Source organism: Trachinotus anak, unplaced genomic scaffold (genome assembly GCF_046630095.1).
Source record: "Trachinotus anak isolate AG129_WGS33_773 ecotype Australia unplaced genomic scaffold, CSIRO_AGI_Tana_v1 ptg000019l, whole genome shotgun sequence".
Taxonomy (NCBI): domain Eukaryota; kingdom Metazoa; phylum Chordata; class Actinopteri; order Carangiformes; family Carangidae; genus Trachinotus; species Trachinotus anak.
Genome location: NW_027273870.1, coordinates 8,649,512 through 8,674,727, shown reverse-complemented (window position 1 = coordinate 8,674,727; position 25,216 = coordinate 8,649,512). Strand labels below are relative to the sequence as shown.

General features: G+C 40.1%; 1 protein-coding gene across 1 annotated transcript; it reads right to left on the bottom strand.

Moving 5' to 3' along the window:
• Nucleotides 1-1,697: 1,697 nt before the first annotated feature.
• LOC139635993 (plasminogen-binding group A streptococcal M-like protein PAM) lies at nt 1,698-8,078 on the bottom strand. The gene is made up of 3 exons (XM_071503619.1): nt 8,000-8,078; nt 4,745-4,879; nt 1,698-4,076 (listed from the first exon to the last, which is right to left on the bottom strand). Exons 1-3 carry the CDS (start codon nt 8,076-8,078, stop codon nt 3,496-3,498), a joined length of 795 nt encoding a protein of 264 aa, XP_071359720.1. The 3' UTR covers nt 1,698-3,495.
• Between the last annotated feature and the right edge of the window lie 17,138 nt (nt 8,079-25,216).

Genomic DNA, 25,216 nt, shown 5'->3' with positions numbered 1-25,216 from the left:
GAGGATTGGGACCATGATGATTCTCTTTTAACATTATGTAATGTTAGAGACACAGTTATTATGTTATAATTTTGATTCAGCAGTTCACACCTTAATGGGTGTCTTTGTCATTTATCAGTATGCAAAGTACTTGTTTTACATCAGGAAATTGATAGTGCTCTGCATACTGTAGGATTCAGGGAGTGTAAAGAAACACATTGGCTTCAGTCGCAATCTGTGCTTTATATTAAAAAGGTGGACATACCATGATTAACATATTTATTACCTCTCGCTCCATATATCCCTGTGCGTATGATAATTATATAGCTGGGATTTGAGGATTAATAAGGAAAAAAATGACTGAGTGGAGCTCAACGTCTGAATCTGCCCTTATGTGTGCATGCTTGCATGTGTGTGAATCTGCAGCACGGTGCCATGTACTCCCACCGGCCATCTGTACCTGCTGTTCACGTTCTCTGGTCCATACAGGTAGAACATGGCAACCATCTATGCTTGCCAACTAAACAAGGCTCAGTTATGCACGGAGACACACGCATTTAAGTTAGTCTCTATCAACACCGAATGTTGTTTTCTGGATGAACTGTAATGACCTGATTGTAATTCAATCTCCTCACAAAGTTTTCACTTTGCTCGCCGTGGGCTGCCATGGCTCAGTTGTCATTTGCTTGAGGCAGGTTCATGGCAGGAAGGTTAAAAAACTGGGTGACAGCTGCTCTCCTTCTCTGAGACATTATGATGAGTGTGTCCTCCACCTGACAGGAAAAATGCACCAGTCTCTTGGCTGTCAGATTTTTAAACATGGTGGTGAATTAGGAAAAGCGAATTTTTATCCATTAAAAACAATGAAACACAGGTTATGCAGCTGCAAAATCAATTGTCATTTTGTATCTATGCTTGTTTAAGCCTGCTATACGTGATATTTTAGTAACACCTTCAGAGAGGCTTGCCAGAGTCAAAGATGATGACCCCGGCCTAAGGCCCAGGAGGCTCCATGTTAAGCTCATACAAAGATCTATAGTCAACCCTTAAATAGGATCAAGTGCAACAGTTTAGTTTTTGACTTATGTCCCTGGCAATACAATTTATATTCATTTAAAATTGTCACCTGATACCCCAACCCCTGCTGTTATTGTGAAAATGGTGTAGTTGAAACACATGGCCAGCCACTTTTCTCTCTCCCTCTCTCTCTCTCTCTCTCTCTCTCTAACTCTCTCTCAAACACACTGACAACAGACCGTCTGTGAACAGCCCCTCCTCTCTGTGCACAGTCTTAATCCAAACATGACAGAATCAAAACAACAGAGTACTTAGAAACTTAAGAAAACACATATGGGACAGGTGAACAGTCAGACCAGTGTGATTAGCTATCCAAATACAGTGCTTGGCCACAGGAACGAAGGACCCCCTGTGGTGTTCAGTGGAGAACTAGTCATTCCCAGGCTCTGGCTGAATGTGCTCCTCTTAAGTTCATTGTTTTGGTTTTCTGGTTGCCAACTTGCCCTCATCACTTTATTGGCATCGTTGGTTTAAGTGAACAACCTCTACAAACCAAGTTTACGCTACTTGCTCAGCACCAAGTGGCAGACAGACGCAGTTAGTGAAAATAAAGGCGAATGTTGCTCTATGTCTGCTGGATGTGTATTCATCCTATCAAATTAAAAGGTTTGTCAGGATTGTATCAAAGTTGGGTAATGGTTAATAAATCCCTTCTGTGGGTGGCTTATATTTTAAGGGAAACCTCTCAGATGTCACCTCTGGCTGAGCTTCCAGACCAAAATTTATTTCCAAACAGTTTATTAACATTTACAACCACAGACTTGATACAGTCTGCAGTTACAGAGAATTGTAATTGCAGGTAATTGACCAACTGTTCATGGCTCATGGCTTATCAGAAACTGAAAAACCCATAATCCTTTATTAATGACTTGAATAACATTTATATTCTGCAGACACACTTGATCACAAGGTCAAAACTAGTATATGGCTGGACTGCCTATGGTCAAATCCTGATTTTATAACTGTGACATCAGCAGACAAAATCACCAATCAAAATATAAGAGAAAAAGACTGTGCTGTGATTTACTTATAAAATGATCACCCAGAGAGAAAGTTAGAAAAGACAAAATATCTTTTTTTTTTTTTAGTTTTTTTTCAGGCGTTTGCCTTTATCCAGTCATAGTGGGAGAGAGAGAGACAGAAAAGACAGGAAAGAAACAGGCTGGACTTGAACCTGTGTGACTAGGGTAAGGAGTAAGCTCAGATGGCACGCGGTCTACCAGGGTGCCCTGAGACAGACTACCTTTCCCATTTTGTCTCTCACACAGCTTCAGCCACAATAGTTTAGCATTTATTAGAGGCAGGTCTTTATGTCTAACTCCTTCTGTGTGATGCGTAGAATTGGTCATAGTGGTATTACAATGCGAAGCCTCGACTCCTGCAGTTTGCAGGAAACTCGAATGTTGGATTTCTCTGTATTTTAAATGAATTTTGATCTTTTTAAACAGACAACATCTTTAAAATGTCACTGTCTACACATGCTACTGCTTTTATATGTTTTCATGTCTGACATATTCAGATTCAGCCTAGACATAGAAACTATAGCGGAAAGTGTCAGTTTTGTGTAATATAATAAGACCATAATATACAAATATATAGTATATAGTACTATATCCATTTCTTTTATGTATATTTACAGGATTAACAGGAGATTAATTTCAGTAATTTAAGATGAGGACACAACTTTGAGATGGTTCCTGGCTTTCTTTTCAGGCTTTGCAGAATCAATAGTATCTTTTATGGACTAACAGTCCTGTTGTGTTTCTTTGTTGTTGGTTAAGGTGTTAGTCTTTATGTTATCTCCCTTTGTGTACAACTGGTCTGATCAGCCAGTGTCCCTGTTTGTTCTGTATTTGTTGGGGCCGGTGGTTTGTTAAATTACTTTGCTTTACACAGTCTGAACTTAGTTCTGTTCTTTGATGGACCCAGAACAAATTGTTACAAATTGCTTCACAATCAAATTAATAAAACCAAATGAAAGAATTAAATCAAAAAATACAAAAACACCAGATAAAATATACAGGAGGAAAAACAGATATAGGACACCGGTTAAAGCATAAAACACCACATGCTATCTGCTATTTACTGTTTTGAAGTACTTCTACTTTACTTGAAATTGTTGGGTGCAGAGGATGAGGGAGGGGTTACGGAGGGTGAAGAGAGGCGAGAGAAAGAGGAGGAGGAAGAAGAAGATGGAGGTTAGGAGAAGCTTTAGAGGTCAGAGGGACGTCCGGTCCCCCCAGTTCTCTTAAAGAGCTGGAGGAATCGTTTCCATGCAGATTTTCTTTTGGGTTTTTTCTGAGCCCCCTGCATCTGCTTCTCCAGATTCATTAATATGTCTGTCAGTTCGTCCATGCCTTTATCTTTCTCCTCCTCCCTCTCCTCCAGAACCTGCTTCATGTTGTTGAAGGACTCCATGAGGCTGGACTTCTCCTTGTGTCACTTGAGCCTCTCCTGGTCCAGGTCTTCCTGTGCCTGGATTGCTGCTGCCTTCAGATGGGAGGTTTCCTGTCTGTGCTCACCCAAGAGATGAGACCTATCCTCCTCCCACTGGCGACGTGACAGTTCCAGGTTGTATTCTACCTGGGCCAATGCGAGCTGGACTTTGGAGGTCTCCTCAGTCTCTCTGATGAGGCGAGTCTCAGCTTCCTGCTGTTTCTGAGTTTCAGCTCTAAGAGCTTCCTCCAGCTCTTGTATTTTTAGGGCAGCCTCCTTTCTTATCTTTGTGGAGTTGGTCAGTGCGTCCTCGATGAATGCCTTCTCCTTCTCCTCCTCAGCTGTTTCATGCTTCAACTGCTCGATCTCCTGGATGAGGACACGCTGTTCTTCCTCCAGCATTGAAATCTTCTTGTCCCTCTTGTCCATGATTTGATTCAGCTCTCTCTTGGAAATTTGAAGGAGAGTCTGGTCGGTGAAATCCAGATCCCTACCAGTGTTACTGGGTCTGACCTCAGACTGGTCTTCTCTCTTGCTCCTCTCCTGTCCCTTCTCTTTGTGCTCTTTTAATGGAGCACTCTGGACTGCAGCAAAATTTAAACGCAGGATAAGTGTGTTGCTTTTAGTTGTGTTGGAGTTTGTTCTTCGTGTCTATACTGAGATGTTGCGTTCACTCTGTGAATTTATCTCTGAGTGAATTCTGCTGCTTATTGAGTTCTTATATGCACAATAACAAAACCACAGAAAAAAGTTATGTCATTACATTCTACAATGGAATATTGTATTATAATTTATATTCAAATTTATTTATTTTCAAATTTATTTATTTATCAGTGTTTGTTTCTTTTTGTTTCTTTTTTGTCTGACCCTGCATGAAAAATTAGACCATGTTCAGAATATCCACTCACACAGTATCTTAAATATTGCTGGATAAATGGAAATTCACCTTCCAGCAGGATTTTGTGAATAGGGTTGAAAAGGCAGTGTATCCCAATTACAAACATTCATAAATACACAATGTCAAATAAATATACATCAGTAGCCATCACCTGCATGGACATTAAATATACATTTCATATGAGCATATGACATTTTGTAAATGTTCTGTATTCTTGTACATATTTTGACAAACAAAGCTAGATGTATCCTGCTCCAGTCTGATTTCTGGGCTGCATCAGGAATCACTGAGTCAAACCACTGTCGGCATCACATCTGTTAAAATCCAGCTGGGTACACCAAAATGTTCAGTTACCTTTTTTCCAGTGAGAGATGAGAGTTGATTCAGTTGGATGTTCAGAAATTAAATGATTGGAGATTTCATAGATAGATAGATAGATAGATAGAGGTGTTTGAGGTGTTGAACAGTCTGAACAAACGATTTCCTGAGCTGCTCAGTCCTGCAGCACAGTGAGATGAGATGAGATGTTGGCTGCAGCTGTAGCTGCTTCTCTGGCCTACAAGTATGATGTGTGGAGGATGATTGGTATTGTCCAAGAAAGCCTGCATCTCAAAGTGCATATGTCTCACCACAACAGTCCTAAGTGAGTCCAGACTCCTGCCAAGCACAGACCCAGCCTTTTCAACCAGCTTGTCCATATTTAAAATAGGAAGTAGAATAAAAGTGGTTACGTGAGGATTATATTCTTTGAGCCAAATAAGTCCAAATAAATCCAAACCCCCATTCTTAAAGATGAACTTGAAGGGATCAGGGAGGATCCCGCCTTCATGTCATAGATGTAGATTGCTTGTGTTATGACTGTGGTTTTGTTATATGTTGGTATGGGGTGGAGGAGGATTTTGGTGGTCAAAAGATCAAGGTCGTGGTGACCTCACAAAACACAGTTTTGGCCTTGTGAATGCGATATCTCAGTAAGGTTTTGAAGGTACTTCTTCAAATTTGGCACAAATGTCCACTTGGACTTAAGGATGAACTGATCAAATTTGGGGGTCAAGGGTCAAAGGTCAAGGTTGTGGTGACCTCACAAAACACAGTTTTGGCCTTGTGAATATGATATCTCAGTAATGTCTTGAGGGAATTTCTTAAAACCTGGTAAAAATGGTTCACCTGGTCTCAAGGACAAACTGATTTGATTTTGGTGGTCAAAAGTCAAAGGTCAAGGTCAGTGTGACCTCACAAAACACTTTTTAGCCATTACTCAAGACTTAATAAAGCAATTATGACAAAATTTCACAAAATGGTTATTATTTTATATGACTTTGGATAAACAGGGATGTAATGTGAAACTAGTCTGAGTGGTGGAGGCATGTAACTATGGCAAACGATTCCTCGAGCAACTAGATTAACTCCATTAATAAATGTCATTGAGGCAAATTCTTTTCCTCGAAGCATCATTTAATCCATATGGTTTTTGCACCATTGATTATTACTGTTGCACAACAGGCTTACGCCAGATGCTTACACTGTTGATATGTGAGTGAAGACAGACATGGTTTGATGGAGTAGTTTTGAAAATGGAGAAAGAGAGGGAAAAAAGCGAGGTGAAGAGACAGGCCAGAGAAAATGACAGAAACTGTCTGAAGTTTTGGATAATTTCAAGCTCAAAACAAATGAAAACTCTATTCAGTGTGTCTATTGTAAAACAGAATTAGCCTACCACAATAGCACAACGTCAATGCTACAGCATCTGAGCAGAAAGCATCCAGTCTATGCATCAACTTCACAGAGTGGACTCGATAAAAGGAAAAGTCAACAACATTTGCTATTTGTGCTAGTTAATCCTAGTAAAGAATACACGTTAATTGTATGTAATGGCCAGTTAGGAACCTAACATTTTATTAATGTGGTGGCTAATTATGATGTAGCTGTGTTAGCCTAGTTTTGCTCAAGGACAAGCACCTCTCTCACTCTCTTTCTCTCCCACTCAGACACACACACACACACACACACACACACACACACACACACACACCTCTCACAGAGACTCCCTAGAAACCAAAATATCAGCAAAACCAAATATTCCTTTTATTTGACTGCAGTATGTAGCATCAGTAGGTGCAGGGCAATCCCTCAACATAGGTAATAAAAGTACATTTGCCAGTCAAACGATATTTAAGGCCTAATAATTAATATAATTAATAATTATTATTTTTCCTCTCTTTCAGTAAAATCCCAGCATCGTATGGACAGTTTATTATGGACAGCAGCACCATATTCAGTTGAGCAAGCAACTGAGTTCACAGATAGCATTTTGAACATGATTGTGACATATATGGACCACCATGGACAGCAGGCGGAGGATGAAGGCTTTCAGAAGATGATTTCCACTTTCAGTCCATATTCATTCAGTCCCTTTACGGACCTACTTCACAAAAGCAATGGAGAAAAAGTACAAAGAAATCAAAGGCAAGTCGAAGAACATTCTTAAGGGGACTGACAGCATTGCACTCACAACCGACATTTGGATGAGTGTTGCTACTGAGGCGTATGCTGGGGTAACATGCCACTTTCTTGGGGAGGATTGGGAAATGGAGTCCCACAGCCTGACAACAATGCCCCTTGAAGAGAGACACAGGGCTGCAAATATTGTAGAGTGGCTTGAAGATGTTATAGCCAAATTTGACATTCCATCAGAAAAAAAGTCAAAGCTGTTGTTCATGACAATGGTGCCAGTGTGACAGCAGCAGTGAAGATTTTGGCAGGCAAGCATGACTGGGTGCTATGTGCAGGTCACACCCTGAACTTGGTTGTGCAAAGCGCTCTGAAGTATCACCAAGTTATTTCCAAGTGTGTGGCTGCTGCAGGGTGTCTAGTTGAAGAATTTTAAGAAGAGTGAGCTGGCAAGCACCAAACTAAAGGAAAAGCAGCAGCAAATGGGCACGCCACAGCACATGCAGGTTCAAGACATAAGTGCAACAAAGATGGCCAGTAATTGGTACACTCTCAGGCCCAGCAGAGAGGAAAACACCACTGCCTTCATCTCAAGCCTGAACAGTGGAACTTGACTGAGGAACTGAGCGAGGCCCTTGAGCCATTTGAAGGAGCTATGGTCTGTCTCAGTGGACAACAATATGTTACACTCTCTGCCCTTCCACAGCTAGTGCTAAGCCTTAAGAAGTCCATAGAGAGTTCGTCTTTTGAGACTGGACCAGTCAGGTTATCTAGGTGCATGTGGCAGAACAGCTCACAGCAAGATGGCAAAGACTAACAGTGTTTCAACCTGAATGTCCAAACACCTTCCTAATAGCCGCTGCTTTGGATCCTCGGTTTAGAAAACTGAAGTTCTTGCCTGCTGATGAAGTATTCCAGGTCCAAACCACAGTACAAAAAAAGTGAAAATGTCACGCATGTCAAGGGTGTAACATAATTCCTCAACAATATACAGCGGTCATCATCAGACTCCAGCCCTAGTGATGAAGAAGATGAGGAGCAGCAGTTAAACCAAACTGTGCAGAAGGAGGACTTGATGTGTTTTGGAGAACGTCTGCAACATCCAAGAAGGAAAATGCATTTTCATGGTGGAAAACAAATGCATCACGTTATCCACACTGGCAAAGCTGGCAAAGTCCCTCTGTATTCCTGCAACATCCACGCCATCAGAGGATCTGTTTTCTGCAGCAGGAAACATTGCATCAAAGGGCAGGGCAGGTCTCAGTCCTGAGTATAGCATATATTATATATTATATATACATACATATATATATATACATACACAAATTGTGTGTCTGCCAATGCATGCCAATATATAATATATATATATATATATATATATTATATATTGGCATGCATTGGCAGACACACAATTTGTGTGATCACAAGTGTGAGAGAGAGAGGGAGAGAGAGAGCAAAGCGGTCACGGGGCTGATGCATCTGGTGGTGGCTAACGAGCTAAGGCTGTGAATATAAGAAGGTTTTTCTAAAACAAAGGAGGCAAGGAGGCACAAGTGAAGCTAGAGGAGGTGGAGGAAGAGTCACCTGTTGCTGTAGCAGTGGATGAGTCAAACTGTTGCACTGACTCCTCTACAAGCTCCGGTTGATGAAGAAGAGTGCTCTCAAATGTTTTTGACACAAGGCACATCTTACATGTCATTATGTGACGATATAGTTTAAGACCCACATGTCTAGCTAGTCTGCACTCACTGTGAAGTGAATGTGGAACTTGGGCTGAGCACAGACAGACAGTGGGATGACCTCACTCTGCCTTTGTAGAATCAAACTAAAATCTCTTCAAGCCATAATTAATTCCTCCTGAAGCACCTGTATGAAGCATCTCTGCAGCTGATCTGGAGATGTTTTCTACTTCACTTTCGACAGCATTTTGAAATGTCAAGCTATTTAGCAATTTAATAAATAAATGTAGCTCAAAACACTTCATATTGGAGGAATAAAAGAGAGAGTGAAATGAAAGGCATAAAAGACAATGATGGATATTGATTAGACACATAGCATTACAGCTGTGAAATAAATCAAATACAGAATAGTGAAGGACAATTAAACAAACATACACTGTAAAAGGAGAGTGATTAGGAAAATATGTAAAACTAAAAGGAAATAAAAAATCATAACTAGGTTAAACATAGAGCAAATGAGACAGCTGATGGGTTATTGTGAGTTTAGTTGAGGTTAGACAAAAGTGGAGGGCTAAAAGTTGTCATTTAATGATGCATCCAGTAGTAGTGGTGTGACTTTGTGACTTTCAAATAACCTCCCATCTGAAGGCAGCAGTTCTGGAAGAGAGGGAGAAGGAGAAAGATAAAGGCATGGATGAACTGACAGACATATTCATTAGTCTGGACAAGCAGATGCAGGGGGCTCAGAAAAACCCCAAAAGAAAATCTGCATGGAAATGATTCCACCAGCTCTTTAAGAGAACTGGGGGGACTGGACATCCCTCTCAACTCCTCCTAACCTCTTTGGCTTTAAAAGACAAAGAATATTGCAGGAAAATTGAAACCAAAGATGGCAGTTTCTAAAAAAAGGAAATGAAATATAAAGAAATAGACAATAAGACCATAAGATAGACAATAGACTATAAAAGATGTAATGTTTCCCCCTGTAGACTGATTTGGGTTGGCGGCAGGTCTCCGACAGGTATCTGAACCTATCAATGGAAAAAAACAAGCACTTAAGTGGCCATACTTTGACCCTAACCTAAAGTATCAGAGTTACCCAGGCCAGTAGTCAACCTCTTCCATCTCTGTGCCACTGAGCTCCGTGTATTTGTGGTGAGGAGTTAAGGCACACAGTGAAATAGAGCACAGGACAGAATAGAAACACAACCTTAAAAGAGAATAAGTGCATATTAATTGGGTAAATATATATTTTTTTGATGTCTGGTGGTTTGTCTCTGCAGACCTGTACAATTGTAGGGAAATTACTGTGTAGCTAGCTAGATATTGGTTCAAGTTCAGTGGTGTGTGTGTGTGTGTATGTGTGTGCATTAGGGGTAAATAAATATCTTTAAAGTTGTCAACCATTGAGTTGCAAGATAAATATGTATCCCATTTCTTTCTGCCCAGGCATACTTAACCATCTATAATCTTTGGTTATCTTGTTTATGATTTATATATTAGTTTGCTAACATCATAAATTAGAAATATTGAATGGATGTCTGGTTCCATAACGAAAAGACTGCATTTCCCTTCAACAAAAATGAGGGATGTACAGCTGGAAACTGCAGAGAAGGCAGCAGGTGGTGAGTTATTTGTATTTTTATTTATTTTATATTTTGTTCAACCCCGTGCTGAATAATTAAAGGGTAGTGACTGTCTAATTATTTTTTGTAGTGTAATTAAGATAAGCTTAAAAGCTTTTTTAAAAAAAATATCTGGGGGTGGGATTCTAATGATTGGAACGTTGGAATTGTACTGGTAAAATAAAATTCATTACAGTGAATTTAATTCTCACAAGATAATGCCAATGAAAACATGACATCTTCAAGAGCAGGATTTATAGCAGCATCAAAGGAGATATCTTGTTTACTTGTAAAAATATATTGTTTAGAAGAATGACATGCTAACTTGCATTGTTGTGGTTTATTTTAGGGCATTTCACATTTGTCACCTTTGAGGATGGCTACACTGAAACAATTTTTAAACCATGTGACCTTCTGAATGCAGATGATGTCCCCATTGGACAGTTTGATGTTCTGAGGCCAAATGGAATGATGGAAGATGTTACAGCACCACTGTCAATTATAATGGTCAAAATGTATTAGAAGGAATGTCGATGCAGATATATTTTATGGCCAGCCCAACCTCTCCAAAGTGACTGATGCCCAGTCTCCACCACAGTCTCCCTTCCTCAAGGAGTAAAGTGTCCAGTCTCTGGTACACCCTCACAGACAGTCTGATCCGCTAAAGCCCAATGATGTAGATCAGCAACTTGAATCAAAGCCACACAGTGTAGCCAGATCCTCTGCTGGTTCCTCCTATTAGCAAGACAAGTCATGCTTCTTTTAAGAAGGAAGATGATCATCCAGTGTCAAGTCCGTCCTCTACTGCCAGCGCCAGCACCACTGACAGACATCCTCAGAGTGAACATGGAGAACTCAATGAGAGTGTGGCACAGAGTGACAGAGGGTCCTGGCAGCCGTGTGAGAACTGTAGTTCAGAGTTCATAAAACCTGTGGAAGAGAAGAAGGCCTTCTGTACAGTGTAAATAAGTATATATTCTTAGCCTTTGTCATGAAAGTTATACCATCTAGTGACAACTTTTAAACCATTCATTACATTATAATGAAATCATGCAGACCTTAGAAAGTGTAAGTTACAGCATAACCTCATTTGGCAGAGGGTATCATGTTAACATTTCCTCACATATCCGTTGGAGCAAAAAAGTCTATTCAACCGAGCTCACTTTTTACACCCCACCTTACCTTAATGTAACCTTACAGCCTTTAAGTCAGCACTGCTGTATGTGAAGAATATATATAGCATGTCCCATGTGTGAAGTGTGTTTTCTTTGCTGTCCAGATGTAAACTTGATCAAGTTAATGACTAAGGTCGAGTACCATTCACATTTGAACAGGCACTGGTTCATCAGTATGTTTGCTGTGTTAAAGTAACTGCATTACGCGTTAATATAGACTCAAGACTTCCTGTAATTGTTTAAAATTTAAAGACCTTTAGCGTTTCAGTGGACAGAAGCCCTTTATTTCTAATAGGGCTTTTATTACTGTGCTGTAGTAAGCGTAATGTCTCATTTCGGGCTGCTGGTGTTTTTGTTGTTGACATGCTATTCTTTAGCAGTTACAGATAACTTCTCTCTCCCTCCCTCTCTCCTGCTCTCTCTGCTCAGAGTGTCTTATGTTTAGTTATTACTCAGCCTCTTTTAGTAATACATTTACTAAAAGTACATTATTTGCCGTAATGGAGGTGATGCTGAGTTTATTGGAAGCGCTCCTCCATTTCCTTGCATTTTCCGAGCAGCTGGGAAACCAGAGTGGCTCGGGCCAGCATGTACCAGGTTTAAAAAAAGACTCTAAATCTAGCAACAATGCGCTAAGTTGACAACACTGCGGGCTATAAACACCACCCTAATAGAACCTGTTTGCAACAGAAATGATGATGAGTCAGTCAGTCAGTCAGGGACAACACAGATGCTGTAAACTATCATATGTGAGCGGTGAGCATGACAATCAGTTACCAGTGGATCTTTTCCAGACTAAAATCTCACCATGAAACCTGATTTAGACTTTGTTTTGTGAGCCTTAAGACTGCACTGATAAATATAACAACCTCGATATAATTGAAAATGATAGCTCTTCAATATATTTTAGATGTGAGACACATATAAATGAGTCTGTGCATTTTAATATCAGTCAGTGTGTCTCAGTGTGTCTGCCCACTCCCTCTGCTCCCTACTGAACTTAACTTGTGCTGAGTGCACAGAAACTATATGCTGATCCACTACAGTTGCGGAGTTTTGGTTTGTGTGTGTGCTTGTGTAAGAGGTGGATGAATGGATCGCTGACACTGAGATCAAGGAGTGTGAAAACAGAAATAACTGCAAAATTGGATGACTTTTTGAGATGGATGGAGCACTGCACAAATGGAGGAATGGATTCGGAATGTGCAGGGAGTAGAAGAAGAACGAGAGAAACAATGGAGCATGAGTGGCAGCGGGAGACGTGTGATTGCTGAAGCTTTCCTCCTCTAACCAAATTTCTCTCTGCCATTGCTGACTTTCTCATTCAATTCCCCCGGCTGTAGATGCAAAATTAATTTAACGCTTTTCATTCTCAGCTCATGTACAGCAATCAACCCTGCCTTGTTTTGTCAACTCTCTGCTGAATTCAACAGTAATTCATTATGTATGCACATTTGTGTGTCTGTGTGTATGTTCCCCATGAGACACCTTGCATTAAAGTCATACTCCTTCACTGTCTTTTGTCATTTGTTATTTCATGTACAGTAATGCCTGCAGTGTCCTTTGTGGGTATCTGTTTGTCTGAATCTGGAAATAAGTTTGCAAGTACAGCATATCAAACAGCATCTCTGTGTATTCTTCATCACATGTTCCCACCCTCACTATCCTCCGACCAAATGATGTGATCATATGCATCATAGACTTGCAATGAAAGCATCTTAATAGAATCAAATTACAAGGCTGAATACGGGACTTAAACTAAAGACATTACTGAAAAAAGAATCTATCAAACCTGATTTTAGAACTGGCTGCATTCATGTTGAAACTGACTTGTTTTTTTGAACAGTTAAACAGTCTAATAGCGCCAGAAACTGGTGTTTTAACAAAGTATCATTTACTGCCAGAGGAAATACTTGGTCAGAGAAAAGAAATGCAGAAGCGTAGTCCCCCTGTGGGTTCCTCATTGCAAACGTCTATATCTTTATTTACTTTACCCCCCCCCACCCACATGATCCACTTTTATCAGCAGCTGTGAACTGCATGAGCTACATATAGTGAGTACTGGTTTGCAGGCTGTTCTTTTCAAAAGCTCCATGCTGTAAAATATTCATCTTTAAACACAGTAAAACTCCTGCTTTGAATGTGCCTGCAAAAAAAAAAAAAAAAAAAAAAAAAAAAAAAGGGAGAGGAAGAGGAGGAGGAAGCTGAGAGGGAAATGGAGGATGGAGAGCTTTGATTGAGTGAAAAGGTCAATACATGTGACTGAGCTCAGAAATAGAGATTCACTGATGGGTGACTGTGTATCTGCCATACAGTGATGCTGAATACTGAAAATGCTGATACACAAACTGTAAAAAAGGATTTGTGTCCACTTGAAGTAGAATACAGTAGATTTATCTCTCTGCTGCCTCTGATCAAAATACTGTAGTTTGCATAAAGTTGTTTCTCCTGTGTTGTGTTGTGTTGTGTTGTGTTGTGTTGTGTTGTGTTGTGTTGTGTTGAGGAGCCCATTAATGGTGGCTGGACAGCGTGATTGAAATGTGCATTACAGCCAGAGGATGATGACAGTTTCAAACTACAAGCTACAGTAACTTCTGGCTGTCACTTTTCCAAAAAGATCAAAGGTAACACTCCCGCAGATAACACCTCATTTGTCTATATTAGTTCAAACACAGCCCACATAACCTCTCCTAAACTGCTTTGTAGATTTAAGTTTGTTTTGTTCATTCACGGGGCCTGCACTGCCTCACTTCAGTGACAAGCTAATGTTACTGTATGGCAGCAAACGGCCTTATTATCCAGTTTTCAGTCTCTGGCACTGAATCTAAAATTAATTTCAAGCCCTACTAATAGCACAGAAAGGAGTGAGGGAGAGAAGAGTGCTTTTTCTAAGATTAAAGGGATAGTTAAACATTTTCAGAAACACTGTGATTGCGCCCTGGCCAAGAGTGCGAGAAGATTTTCATGTTTGTATGATAAATATGACACTACATCCAGAAGCCAGGAAGACGCAGTAACTTCCTGCTACTGGAGACTCTAGGAAATTACTGTCACAACCCCCCATAAAACCACACATGATCATTCAATTAAGATAAATTCAGGGAAGAGAAAAGAGAGTAAAACGATGGGGGCTGCAGGGTGACTGTGCGGCCGCAGAGATTGATTAGCCTATGCAATAGTGAGGTCATGTGTTAGATTTCTACACTCAATGGCTCGTATATTGCTGAATCTATTTAAGAAATTACCTTAAAAAATAAGCAGAAATTAATTTTGCATTCAGTAAGAGGAAACCATGTAGTGAGAACTGTGTGTAATCACTTCCACAATTACAAGTACAGTGAAGTGTTTTAAAGTATTCAAAGGAAGGTTTGAGAAAGCAAATTTTGCACGGTCCGCATGCAAGCAGAGATCTAAGGCCCAGAAATTTACTAAAGAAGTAAATAATCTTTTCTGCTGCAGGGCAACAGTTTTATTTGGCAGTCTCATAGGTGAGATTAAAGCCTATCATAAAAATAATATTTTCAAACGATTGCATCATCTGTCCACAGGGATTTCAGCTGAGAGAAGAAGCATTCATGAGGTTTGTTTCCAAAAAGTATCAAAGTAGAAGATCAGAAAGAAATGGTCTGAAACTAAACACCACAACAACTGTGGTAGCTGATGTGTTAGAATCCCAACAATTTTACCTTTCCATGCACTGCCCAAGTTAGATGTGATACAGTAGATGTGATATGAGACTTTAGGGCCATGATAAAAATCTATTTCATGAGTCTGTGCTGAGATGAATACACAGCCACTTTCATGGCAGAATTGACAATGCAAGACCCTGATAGCTAATGTGCTGTGGCTCCTCTTCAACTCAAGAGTCAAATTGTAAACACACTGATATCAGTGCAGTGACATCAAAAAGTAAGAAATTGACAACAGTAGCAACTTGACAGGGGTGCAGAATACCAGTAATCAACAACAACTAATAGGGAAAGCTTGTAGTTATGGTTAAAAGAAACCAATGACTGTTGATGGCAGCAGGAGGTTGGAGATTCTGTGAGAGGACAGTCATCGTTTGCACAACCACAAGAGGTCCCTTGTCAGGAAAGTCATCAGACCCCTTCAATTTTTTCACATTTTGTTAGGTTGCAGCTTTATGCTAAAATAAAATAAACTCAATTTTTCCCTTGTCAGTCTACAATCAATACCCCATAATGACAAAGTGAAAACAGTTCCAGTTAAACACTGAGTCCTTGCCTAGATGTGCTGTCTCTCAGAGCTAGATCAAATGAATGATTCTTAATATGTTATTTGATAGCCTCGTAATATCGGGTAATATTCATATACAGGTTTAAATAATCAATTTGATTATATTCACTTTGGTATGACACTTGAAAATTAGCCCAGGTTCCTCCCATTTCTCTTGATCATCTTTGAGGTGTTTCTATGTTTCTGAGTCCACCTGTGGTAAATTCAATTGACTGGACATGATTTGGAAAGGAACACACCTGTCTCTATAAGGTCTCACAGCTGTCAATCCCTGTAATAGAGTCGTGACCTGTCCAGTATATTTCCCACCTTTCATCAAATGTCAGCTGGGATTGTCTTCAGCCCCCTTGTGACCCTCAAAGGACAAGCGGTATAGCTGATGGATGGATGGATGGATGGATGGTTGAAGGTTCCGAAGAGTACAGTGACTTCTATAATTCTTAAAAGGAAGAAGTTTGGAACAACCAGGACTCTTCTTAGCGCTGGCCACCTGGCCAAACTGAGCACTAGGGGGAGAGGGGGCTTGGTAAAAAGAGGTGACCAAGAACCTGATGGTCACTCTGGCTGAGCTCCAGAGAAAATTTCTAAAATTCTATTTTCACTTTGTCATTATGAGGTATTAAGTGTAGATTGATAAGGGAAAATTTGGATTTTTTTTATTTTAGCATAAAGCTGCAACATAACAAAATGTGAAAACATTAATGGGGTCTAAACACTTTCTGAATGCACTTTAGGCTGTTGTAAGTGTTCAGACAACCAATACTTTAATTCACAGTCTCCCATTAGTTTTCTGTCTCTAAAGGTATACCTTTGTGACATCATAGTTTTTGGAGTAGGTCTTGTTGCCATGGAAGAAACATCAGAATGAGGTTCCTCATACATAAATGTAAGGTTTGTACTTTCTTGCAAAGATTAATTTGCTCCTGGATTAAGTTTTTGGTCACCCTGGTTAAGCATCTCTTAAATGCACGACATGTAAATGCAGAAAGGGGATTACTAAAAAGAGCTTGGTGGAGATCAGCTGGTAAGATTTTTAACATGCTGATTGGGATTTGAATCATTTCATCACTTATAGAACTTCAGATAAATATAAAAAAAAAACCTAAAAAATCCCACCTAAAATCTCTAAAATGTAATGGAACACACATACTTACCTTGGCAGATGCCTTCACCAGAGCTGTCAGTTTTAAACAAGGATGAGGATAAGCACAACATCTGTTTTACATCTGCCTCATTCTGCCAAATATTAGGAGATAGATTAAATGTGTAATCTTTCATGATGTTGTCCCATAATTCATAGTAATACCATCTGATGACTAGGCAGTGTCATTGTTGTGAATTTGTTATCTCCACAAAACATCTTGCTCACATGAAAACGGCACACATATATCACTGTCTGACAGTGCTACACACAACTTTAACACAACTTACATTAACATGAGCACGGACACACACACACACACACAGTATATATTTTTTGCTTAATCCTCAGGACACACCATCTGTCTTGTTCACTACACCTACAAGTGTAATCATGAGTAGCGCTATCTTGTGTGTTTCTGTGGTTGGACATCCTGTAAAGCTTGTGTGTGTGTGTGTGTGTGTGTGGTGTGTGGTGTTTGCCTTGGTAATGCATTATTCCTGTCTAAACCCTGGCCTCAGGACATGCAGTACAGTGCAGGGTTTACGCTTTAAATAAGCTGACAGAGGTTGGACAGTGAGATACTTGTCTTGGTTGGATTGTCATCTCAGCAGGAATTAACATTTACAGTGCAGCTCCTCCAACACACATCCAATTAACACTCATGCGAGTGTCAACGGCTGACATCTCCACCGCGTTTTGAGTGAGAGTGATAACAGAAAGTCACTGAAAGCTGTTTATTTCAAAAAATCCAATTCAATCCTGAAAGAGACGAACAATATAGACAGGAGAGAGAGGAGCATATGAGCTGTTCAAACATATCAGTGCCACAATCTGCCTGGAGAGCAGACGCCATTAAGCAGGTCATTAATCTAATTCATCTCAAACTTACATTTATTTCTGCCATGAAAAAAAAATACTGTTCGTCAAAAACCTCTCATCTCTTAGTCCTTTCATTTTGCAAACAAACCTGCGCCATGTGTAGACTCAGGGTTCCTCTCTTAATTATCATAATGATTGATTATTTTCACTTATTTCCTAATGTGACCATTAAACAGTTTAATCAAATGGTGGCTCTGTAAATTCACTTAATGAATTACTCAGGAGTGAGGTCTGGGGAGCTCATTTGATCTGGTTGTTTTGCAACGGGAGCAGCCATTTGATGAGAGGACAGGACAGGTAAGACAGGACAGAAGCTGAACAGTGGAGGGGATGAAACAAAAAAAGAGTGGTCAAAGGGATAAGTCATGACAGTTTCATGAGGCCGAGAGGAGCTGGAGTCCTTGCCCTTGAGGTGCTCTTTACCTTTTGTCCCTGGAGGTTTGAATCAGTGTACTGCAGGTTGGAACAGAGCACATTGGTTGTGACTGAAAAGGCCATCGGTTCAATTCCCCCGAGGAATTAAACCTTAATGCTTTATTAATAAATGTTAAAGGGTAGCTGAGAGCACTGAAGCAGCTGTGCTAGACAGGAGCGCTGCTATTTTCCAGTGAATATATAAAGTTCCTAGAATGACATTATATGTCACTGTATGTTCTTATAGTATGTTATTACTCTTAATGTTGTTAAGAGTAATAATGTGAATGTTACATGAATGTTAAGTTTCAGTCAGACATGGAAAAAGAAACACTTAAGCAGAGATAAAGTTGGAACTGAGTGGAATATGTTTTGTTGAGTGGATAGAAACAAATGTCAAAGAAACCATTAAAAATATTGTTTATTTTACAAAATGTTGTATTTCATCATAATTTAACTGAAAACATTCTGCATTTACAGGGTGCATTCATATGAAAAACAAGCTTTTAAAAAAAAATGCTAAAATGCTGTTTGTGCAAATGACTAAGACGCATAGAAAACATACAGGTGCCATTTTTTTTTTGCATATTGCTCTAGTTTAAACAGAAGCGCCTCTGCAATTTGGCAAGAGCTCCTTTCCATTCTGATGTGTCACAGCAAGAGAAGCACAGGTGTAATTAAAAATGTTAATGATGGCTGCAGGGCTGCAATTCATTTTGATGACAAAGCTTGCTCCAGCACCTTGCTATTGGCTCACTGATATAGACTTGGACACTTAAATGGAACAGAGCCATCATTAATTTTATTCATACCACCTGTGCTTTTCCTGCTATGACAACTCCAAGTGTCTGCTCTGAGAAATAGTGCTCATCTGCACTGCTGTGAGTCAACGTAAGATACATGTATATGTTAGGAATGCGAGTTTCAATCAGTATCACAGCTCTCCTCAGCAGTGGCCTCAGCAGATTTGTTTTGTCACTCTGAGCGTGTGAGGGGGAATGTATCGTGTGAAAATGTGACATCAGTACTGTACGTCAAGCAGACTCAGTTGGCATACTGCTGCACAACAGTGCAGCTGTATGCAATCTGTGGTATTTATACAGTATGTTAGCCAAGGACAAGAGAGGCATTATTTAAGAAATGTTCATAGAAAACTGTGCTGTGCGGTTCCGAAAGATTTTGTTTCCAGCAGTTTGATTTCAGAATGAGATGCTGATAATGTTAGTGAAGCTCAGCTAAGACTTGTTGATAGCTATCATTGTGCTGCTTCATTTTTGATATACGGCTTTTGTGCTAAAAATGGTCTCTGCAGCTAATTTCCCCCTTCATGACAACTGTACAGGAGTGAACTTTTATATAATTCACTCCTTTAAATTTTCAATAAGGCTTCAAGTTCTGCATAATTGAGGGCATGCACCGAAGTCTCAGCTCCACACATGCCCACCTCTTTGCCCATTTTTGAATTAGCTGGCAGTTAGGCGGAGGCAGGCACTGCCAAGATGGCGACAGCAGAGCAGCAAACTCTGAGCTTCAATACTGCTGCTCTGAAACCTATGGGTTACGTCATTTTCAGCTGCAAATAAAACATAAATATAAAAACATAATTCAAAGTGCTAAGCAAGCTTGCTTTCATATCTTATGTCAAAAAAGGCAAAAGGCTTTTTTGCTTCAATTAGGCTTTAATAAGTAAAATATCAGTATGCAAATTTATCATAGTGAAAAGGCTTTGACAGTGCTTGCAGCCAACACTAATGAAATGAAGAAGACAGCAGGTGGCCTACTACACTGGAGCGAACTCCTGCTGAGGAGCTGTCCCTCTGCAATAATGAGGGTCGTCTCTTAATGGAAGGGGTGGAAGGGGGTGTCTCATCAGACCCTGATGGAAGTGGCAGCTCCCAACAGGCCGCATTTGCGCAGGATATACGCCAGTGAGTTAATGTTAAACTACTGGGTTGCTTATAAAACACAACTGTGAAATGTACTAATTATAGCGGGAATAAGTAACATATATTTACTTTCTCTGATGTGTCGCACTGGCAACATACGGCCCAAGATGCTTGTCTCTGAACACTTTTGCCTTCTTCAGAGATGCTTTAATAATCTGCGCATCGAGCTGCACGAGGTCGTCTGTGAATGGTGATGCCATTTTCCAAGAAATTTGATTGGTCAGAGGGTGGTGGCTTTATACACGTTGATCTGACCTCTCAAACATTACTACCATTGAAGTCACAGTTAAATTGCTTTGTTCACCTACTTTGGTTGGGATTTTTGATTTCAACGACAGAGAGAGAGAGAGAGAGAGAGAGAGAGAGAGAGAGAGAGATGTTGATTGCTTAGACGTCTGAAACGTGTAGAATGTGATTAAATGAAGCAGCGGAGATCCATAGACAGACTTTCTGAGCCTGCTAGCTTTTCATGGTTGAGAGAGAGAGAGAGAGAGAGAGAGAGAGAGTTTCGATTAATTTTAACAGCTAGCACCTAGGCGTTGTCCAATGTGCTCCAGGCATCAGAGTTGGACTGGCCGTTGTGGCCATTGTGGACAGATCCTGGTGGGTTTGACTGATTTAATCAATCTGTAATAGTGACTACCAACCCCTAAACAGTCCAACCCTCAATCAGCCTGTGAGTGAATTAAATGGGTGAGAGAGAGATGGAGGGAGGTAGTGTGGGAGGGAGAATAAGAGAGACAGATTGTACTGCTGAGGGAGGTCACACCAGAGAGAATAAGAGAAGTTGGCAAACAAACAAAAAATAATGGAAGGTTTCTAAAAAAATATCATACAACTTACTGAGAAAGTGATTGACAGCTCTATTTTCTAATATGGGTTCTGCTCATTCTGTTGTCATCTTACAGTACATACCTGCCTTATCTTTAGCCCTTCTGCAAAATACAACCAAACAAAAAAAAAATCAAAAACAACACCACATTGTTGTGACAGTTAAATTACTCACAATTGAAAATGGCATACTGAAAAATAATAATAATAAATAATAATAATAATAAATAATGCTTTCCATCTTAAACATCACAGAAATTTCCATTTAGAGCCGGTTTTGCATTAAATGCAGAATAATGCTCCTTTGTATATTAAAGGCCAATAGTGTGCATTGCCTTTGCTAACACTTACACTCAACTGCACTCTGACCCTGTGCTGTGGAGCATATAATTGTTTAATCAAATGCAAAGAAGTGTAATGCTGTAGACATATGAGCGTGCATACATGATTGAAAACACCCTATAAATATGTGATCTAATGCATAATGTGCACATACACACACAGTCATCCCAGCTTGTCCCAGTGGTAGTTGTTTTCTTATCTCTTGTCATTCCTTTTGTTTATTTAGTCATTAAGGTTCCCCTGTGGGTGACTTTCATTCGTCTGTGTGTTGTTTTCTCATTGTTTACACTGATGCTTGTTATTGCTGTTTTTGTCAAACAGACAAGGGGAACGCTGCCACATCTGCCTCCCTGTTGTCAACTCACTTTAGTTTGCGGTGCTGTTTTCTCATTCTGTTAAGCTGTTGTGTTGAAGTGCAGAGCGCTCGCACAATAATGACCCACTGAACCGAGACTCAGACCAAAGTTATTGTTTGATTTTTCTTGTTTGGATGGTTCAGTACTGACATTCTCTCACCCATCAGTAATGGTAATAACACAATTCAAATATGTTTTCCAGTGTTTATACAGTTTGTCATTAAAAAGCCATTAGGACTGCAACAGACTGGAGATGGGATGTTTCTTTGTATGCCGATAGGAGAAGAGGATACAACAGTTTAAGACTCTGGAGAACTCTGAGCTAAATCAGCTCCTGACATAACAAATACCAGTTTATCCCTTGCTGGCAGCAATATGTGAAACAGTTCAGTCCTTATAAGCTATGTCGCTGTTGTGTGAAAAAGGAAGAGAAAAGGCTTTGTTCTGTCCATTACGATTCAAATAATATCTTTATCAATATAAAAATCTTTTCAATTTTAGAGTAACGTTATATACTACAAGTGAGTCAGAATACATCCCTGCTTTACTCTTTGTCCGTCAGATTTGGTATAATGTTTGAGCGCTTTCATGCTTTCATTCATCAAATTTTTGCCTTGTAAAGTGCAAAACAATGCACATGTAGAAATGCTCTACTTTCATGTATGAACAGCGAGTGTAGCCTATGGGTTCTGCAGCCTTAAGCATTTTCAAATTTCCTCTAATGTGGTCCAAGCCAACACAAAAACTGTAAATAAAGATGGACGTAGCCTCCATGGTTTCACCCACAGATTTCTGAAGAGCGGTTTTGAAGCTGACAGTGGACTACTCCACTTAGGTTTAAAAACTGTGGCAAACACATGCTCTGTTAGCATTGTTAGCACAGCTGGGTTTCTGATCCAGTTGTCAGCTGATTAGCTAGTTAATGAGCTAAGCTAACAAGCCAGTGGTGAGTGCAGACACTGATACCTGCTCATACAGCTAACATAGTAATAAAATTATACTAGAATTTCCCTCGCCTCAAAATGTGGAGCACAGACCTCTGCTCAGAGGTGTTGTTAGGATCTTGAAACGCTGGGGATTATTATCATGATCGTTATTAAAAATGAAGTACAATACATCTCCAGATCAGCAGCAGAGATGAAAAAATGCTTCATAGGTGCCGCAGGGGAAATCAACTATAGAGAAGACTTTTCAAATGGATTCTACTAAAGTTAAGTGAGGTCATCCCACTTTCTTTCTATGCTCAGCTCATGTTCTGCATTAATATCACAGTGAGCGACTAGCTAGTTCTAGTTCTCAAACTGTGCTGTCGCATAGCTACAATACCATGTAATATTGTGATGTATTTCAAAAACATGAGAACCCTCTTCTTCACCAACCTGAGCTTGTAGGTGAATCAGTGTCATTCTGATGTCCTGACTGCTGTTGCTCCTCTAGCCTCGTTTGTGCCTCGTTGCCTTCTTCAACCTTGTTTTAGAAAAATCTTTTATGCATAGCCTGATGGGGGTTTCAGACATAAAGTGACAACGGCACCGCTGCACTCCAAAACCCATTATTTCAATGGCTTGCGTCCGAGCCATGTCGCTGCGCTGAGCAAAGCACAAGCGTAGCATGGCTCAACTTTAACCACTGAACACTGTGACAAATACCTGCATGGCTGATAGAAATCAGGCATCCAGCCAGGCACGGAAAGTAAACGTAAAGTACACCTGCCCTTTATTGCTGGCAATGTAAGACTCTAAACGCAGGGGGAGCTTCCCACTGCGTGATGTGTCCAGCAGAAGTGTGGAAAACTCGACCTACATTTGTCTTCTTCTCTCTTCTCCCCCGAGCAGTGCGGTGACCCGAGCAGTGAGCGTAGTGCAAATTGCATTCTGTCTGAAAGCCACATTAGCTTGTTAGGTACCACCAGATGCCAACAATAGCCCTGTAACTGCTGACCAACCCCCCCGCTCTTGAGCTCACACAAGATGTGTCAATTAACCACATAATGTTGGATTTTTTAAATGTAAGCTAACAGTTATCATCTTTTACCTTGTGTCTATGTCTATGCTTCGCCTCCCTCACCCATTAATTTTTGACAGAGCTGTTTGACTTTGAACACTGCTGTATAAACACAGATAATTACAAATCCATATCTGATTAGCCTGTTGATTGCAATATTGGTTTGTGTTTTTATTTTTTTCTACCAGGCTCTGTTGACGTATACTGTGTCGCTTGATTGCCACTGTAAATTTGACTCGCCTTATCCAAGCCTATTATTGAAGCATTACCGCCTGAAGGAAACTACAATGCATGACTGTGCACACAGTGTGTTGAAAGCAAACCTTCGCAGATTTCATTGTAGACGAAACATAAGAGAGCAAAGGGGAACATTCAGATGTGAGCCCTGTGATTCCACTGCCATCTGTACACAGCAGACAGTTTTTAAACACCATGGAAGTAAGGTGAGAACACGCACTTGTTAAATGTCCTACACTAGTGTGTTTCGAGCAAAGCGAAAGCGTAGCACAGCTCAACCTTTTTCAGATAGACTGAAAATCTATCTGAGCTCAGCATGTTGGACATTCTCATTAACATGAGCAGATGGTGATGATGGACCTTCAGTTCATCCACTTGTAACGGGTAGAACTGTACTACAACCGTCACACTTACTTACACTTACTCACATTTATGGGCACTGCTATGAAGTGGTTTTGTGTTTGTGTGGGGTGGAGTGATTTCACTGGTAGTGGGCCAGCAGCTTTTTTGGTGTCACATGAGGTGTTAATTGACTGTAGGTGTGTCTGAGTGTGCCCCCTCCTGTTTATTTAGTGACATGCAGCAAACATTGCATCCTCTCATTCAGTCTTGGTCTCCTTTCTGTACGCAGGTATGGTGCAGGGTGTAAACACTTGTGGTGGTTTGTGTGACTGACTAAAGCAGAAACAGAATCTTGTTAAAAGGGGCCTAATTTCTGTTGTCTGTATTCTCTTTCATTCAGTCTTGATCTCCTCTCTATATGCAGGTCCAGGGTCCTCTTTTATGTGCTGTTGTCTGAAGGCAGGGTATGGATTCATACCCTTAAGTCTGAAGATGGAGCATATGTGTAACGAGCTTGTCCATTGAAATGCTGGGTACCAGCAACATGGACTGAGGAAGCAACCAACTGGCAGCACAATTTGTTTCAACCCTGGACGGCCCTTTGTTTCCAGACAGTAGGACACATACTTTTTTTTTTTTTTTTTTAGATTTGCCTGTCCCCTAATTAAAGTCCCAAAATCTCCCCTTTAGCCAGAAGTTCCCACTGATTTGAAATTTTATAGTTTTATACAATAAAATAAGTTTTTAACCTGACTGTTGTGTTGTGAGCTCTTTGCCCTTTTCTGAACCAGTTTGTCAAAAGATTAAGAACTTGTAGACGCCCTGCAACATATTGAAGGGGGTCTGTTACACGCAGTCTGGCTGTATCTCAAAGTGATGCTATTCATTATAATAGGACGTGATACATTGCATCAAATTCATTTAGCCACGTAATATAATATAATTCTATCATACTAACAGTGTAAAATTTCAAAATTATAGATAAAAACAATATTTTAATTTTAGGCTTTGTGAGTTCCCTCACTACCATGCTCTTACCTTCTCACAACCACAACAGTGCAGTGGTGGGTCTTCTTTTGCATAACTATTTAAGCAAATACAGTTTGTTTTTATGCAGACCACAGACATCCCTGTGCACTGGAGA

Excerpts from the sequence above, each read along its gene's own strand:
- LOC139635993 (XM_071503619.1), bottom strand. The coding sequence starts at position 8,078 with ATGTTTCCTGCTGCAGAAAACAGATCCTCTGATGGCGTGGATGTTGCA. Across the intron at positions 4,880-7,999 it reads GGACTTTGCCAGCTTTGCCA|CTCAGGAAATCGTTTGTTCA; the intron begins GTGTGGATAACG and ends AGGACTGAGCAG. Across the intron at positions 4,077-4,744 it reads CATCTCTCACTGGAAAAAAG|TCCAGAGTGCTCCATTAAAA; the intron begins GTAACTGAACAT and ends ATTTTGCTGCAG.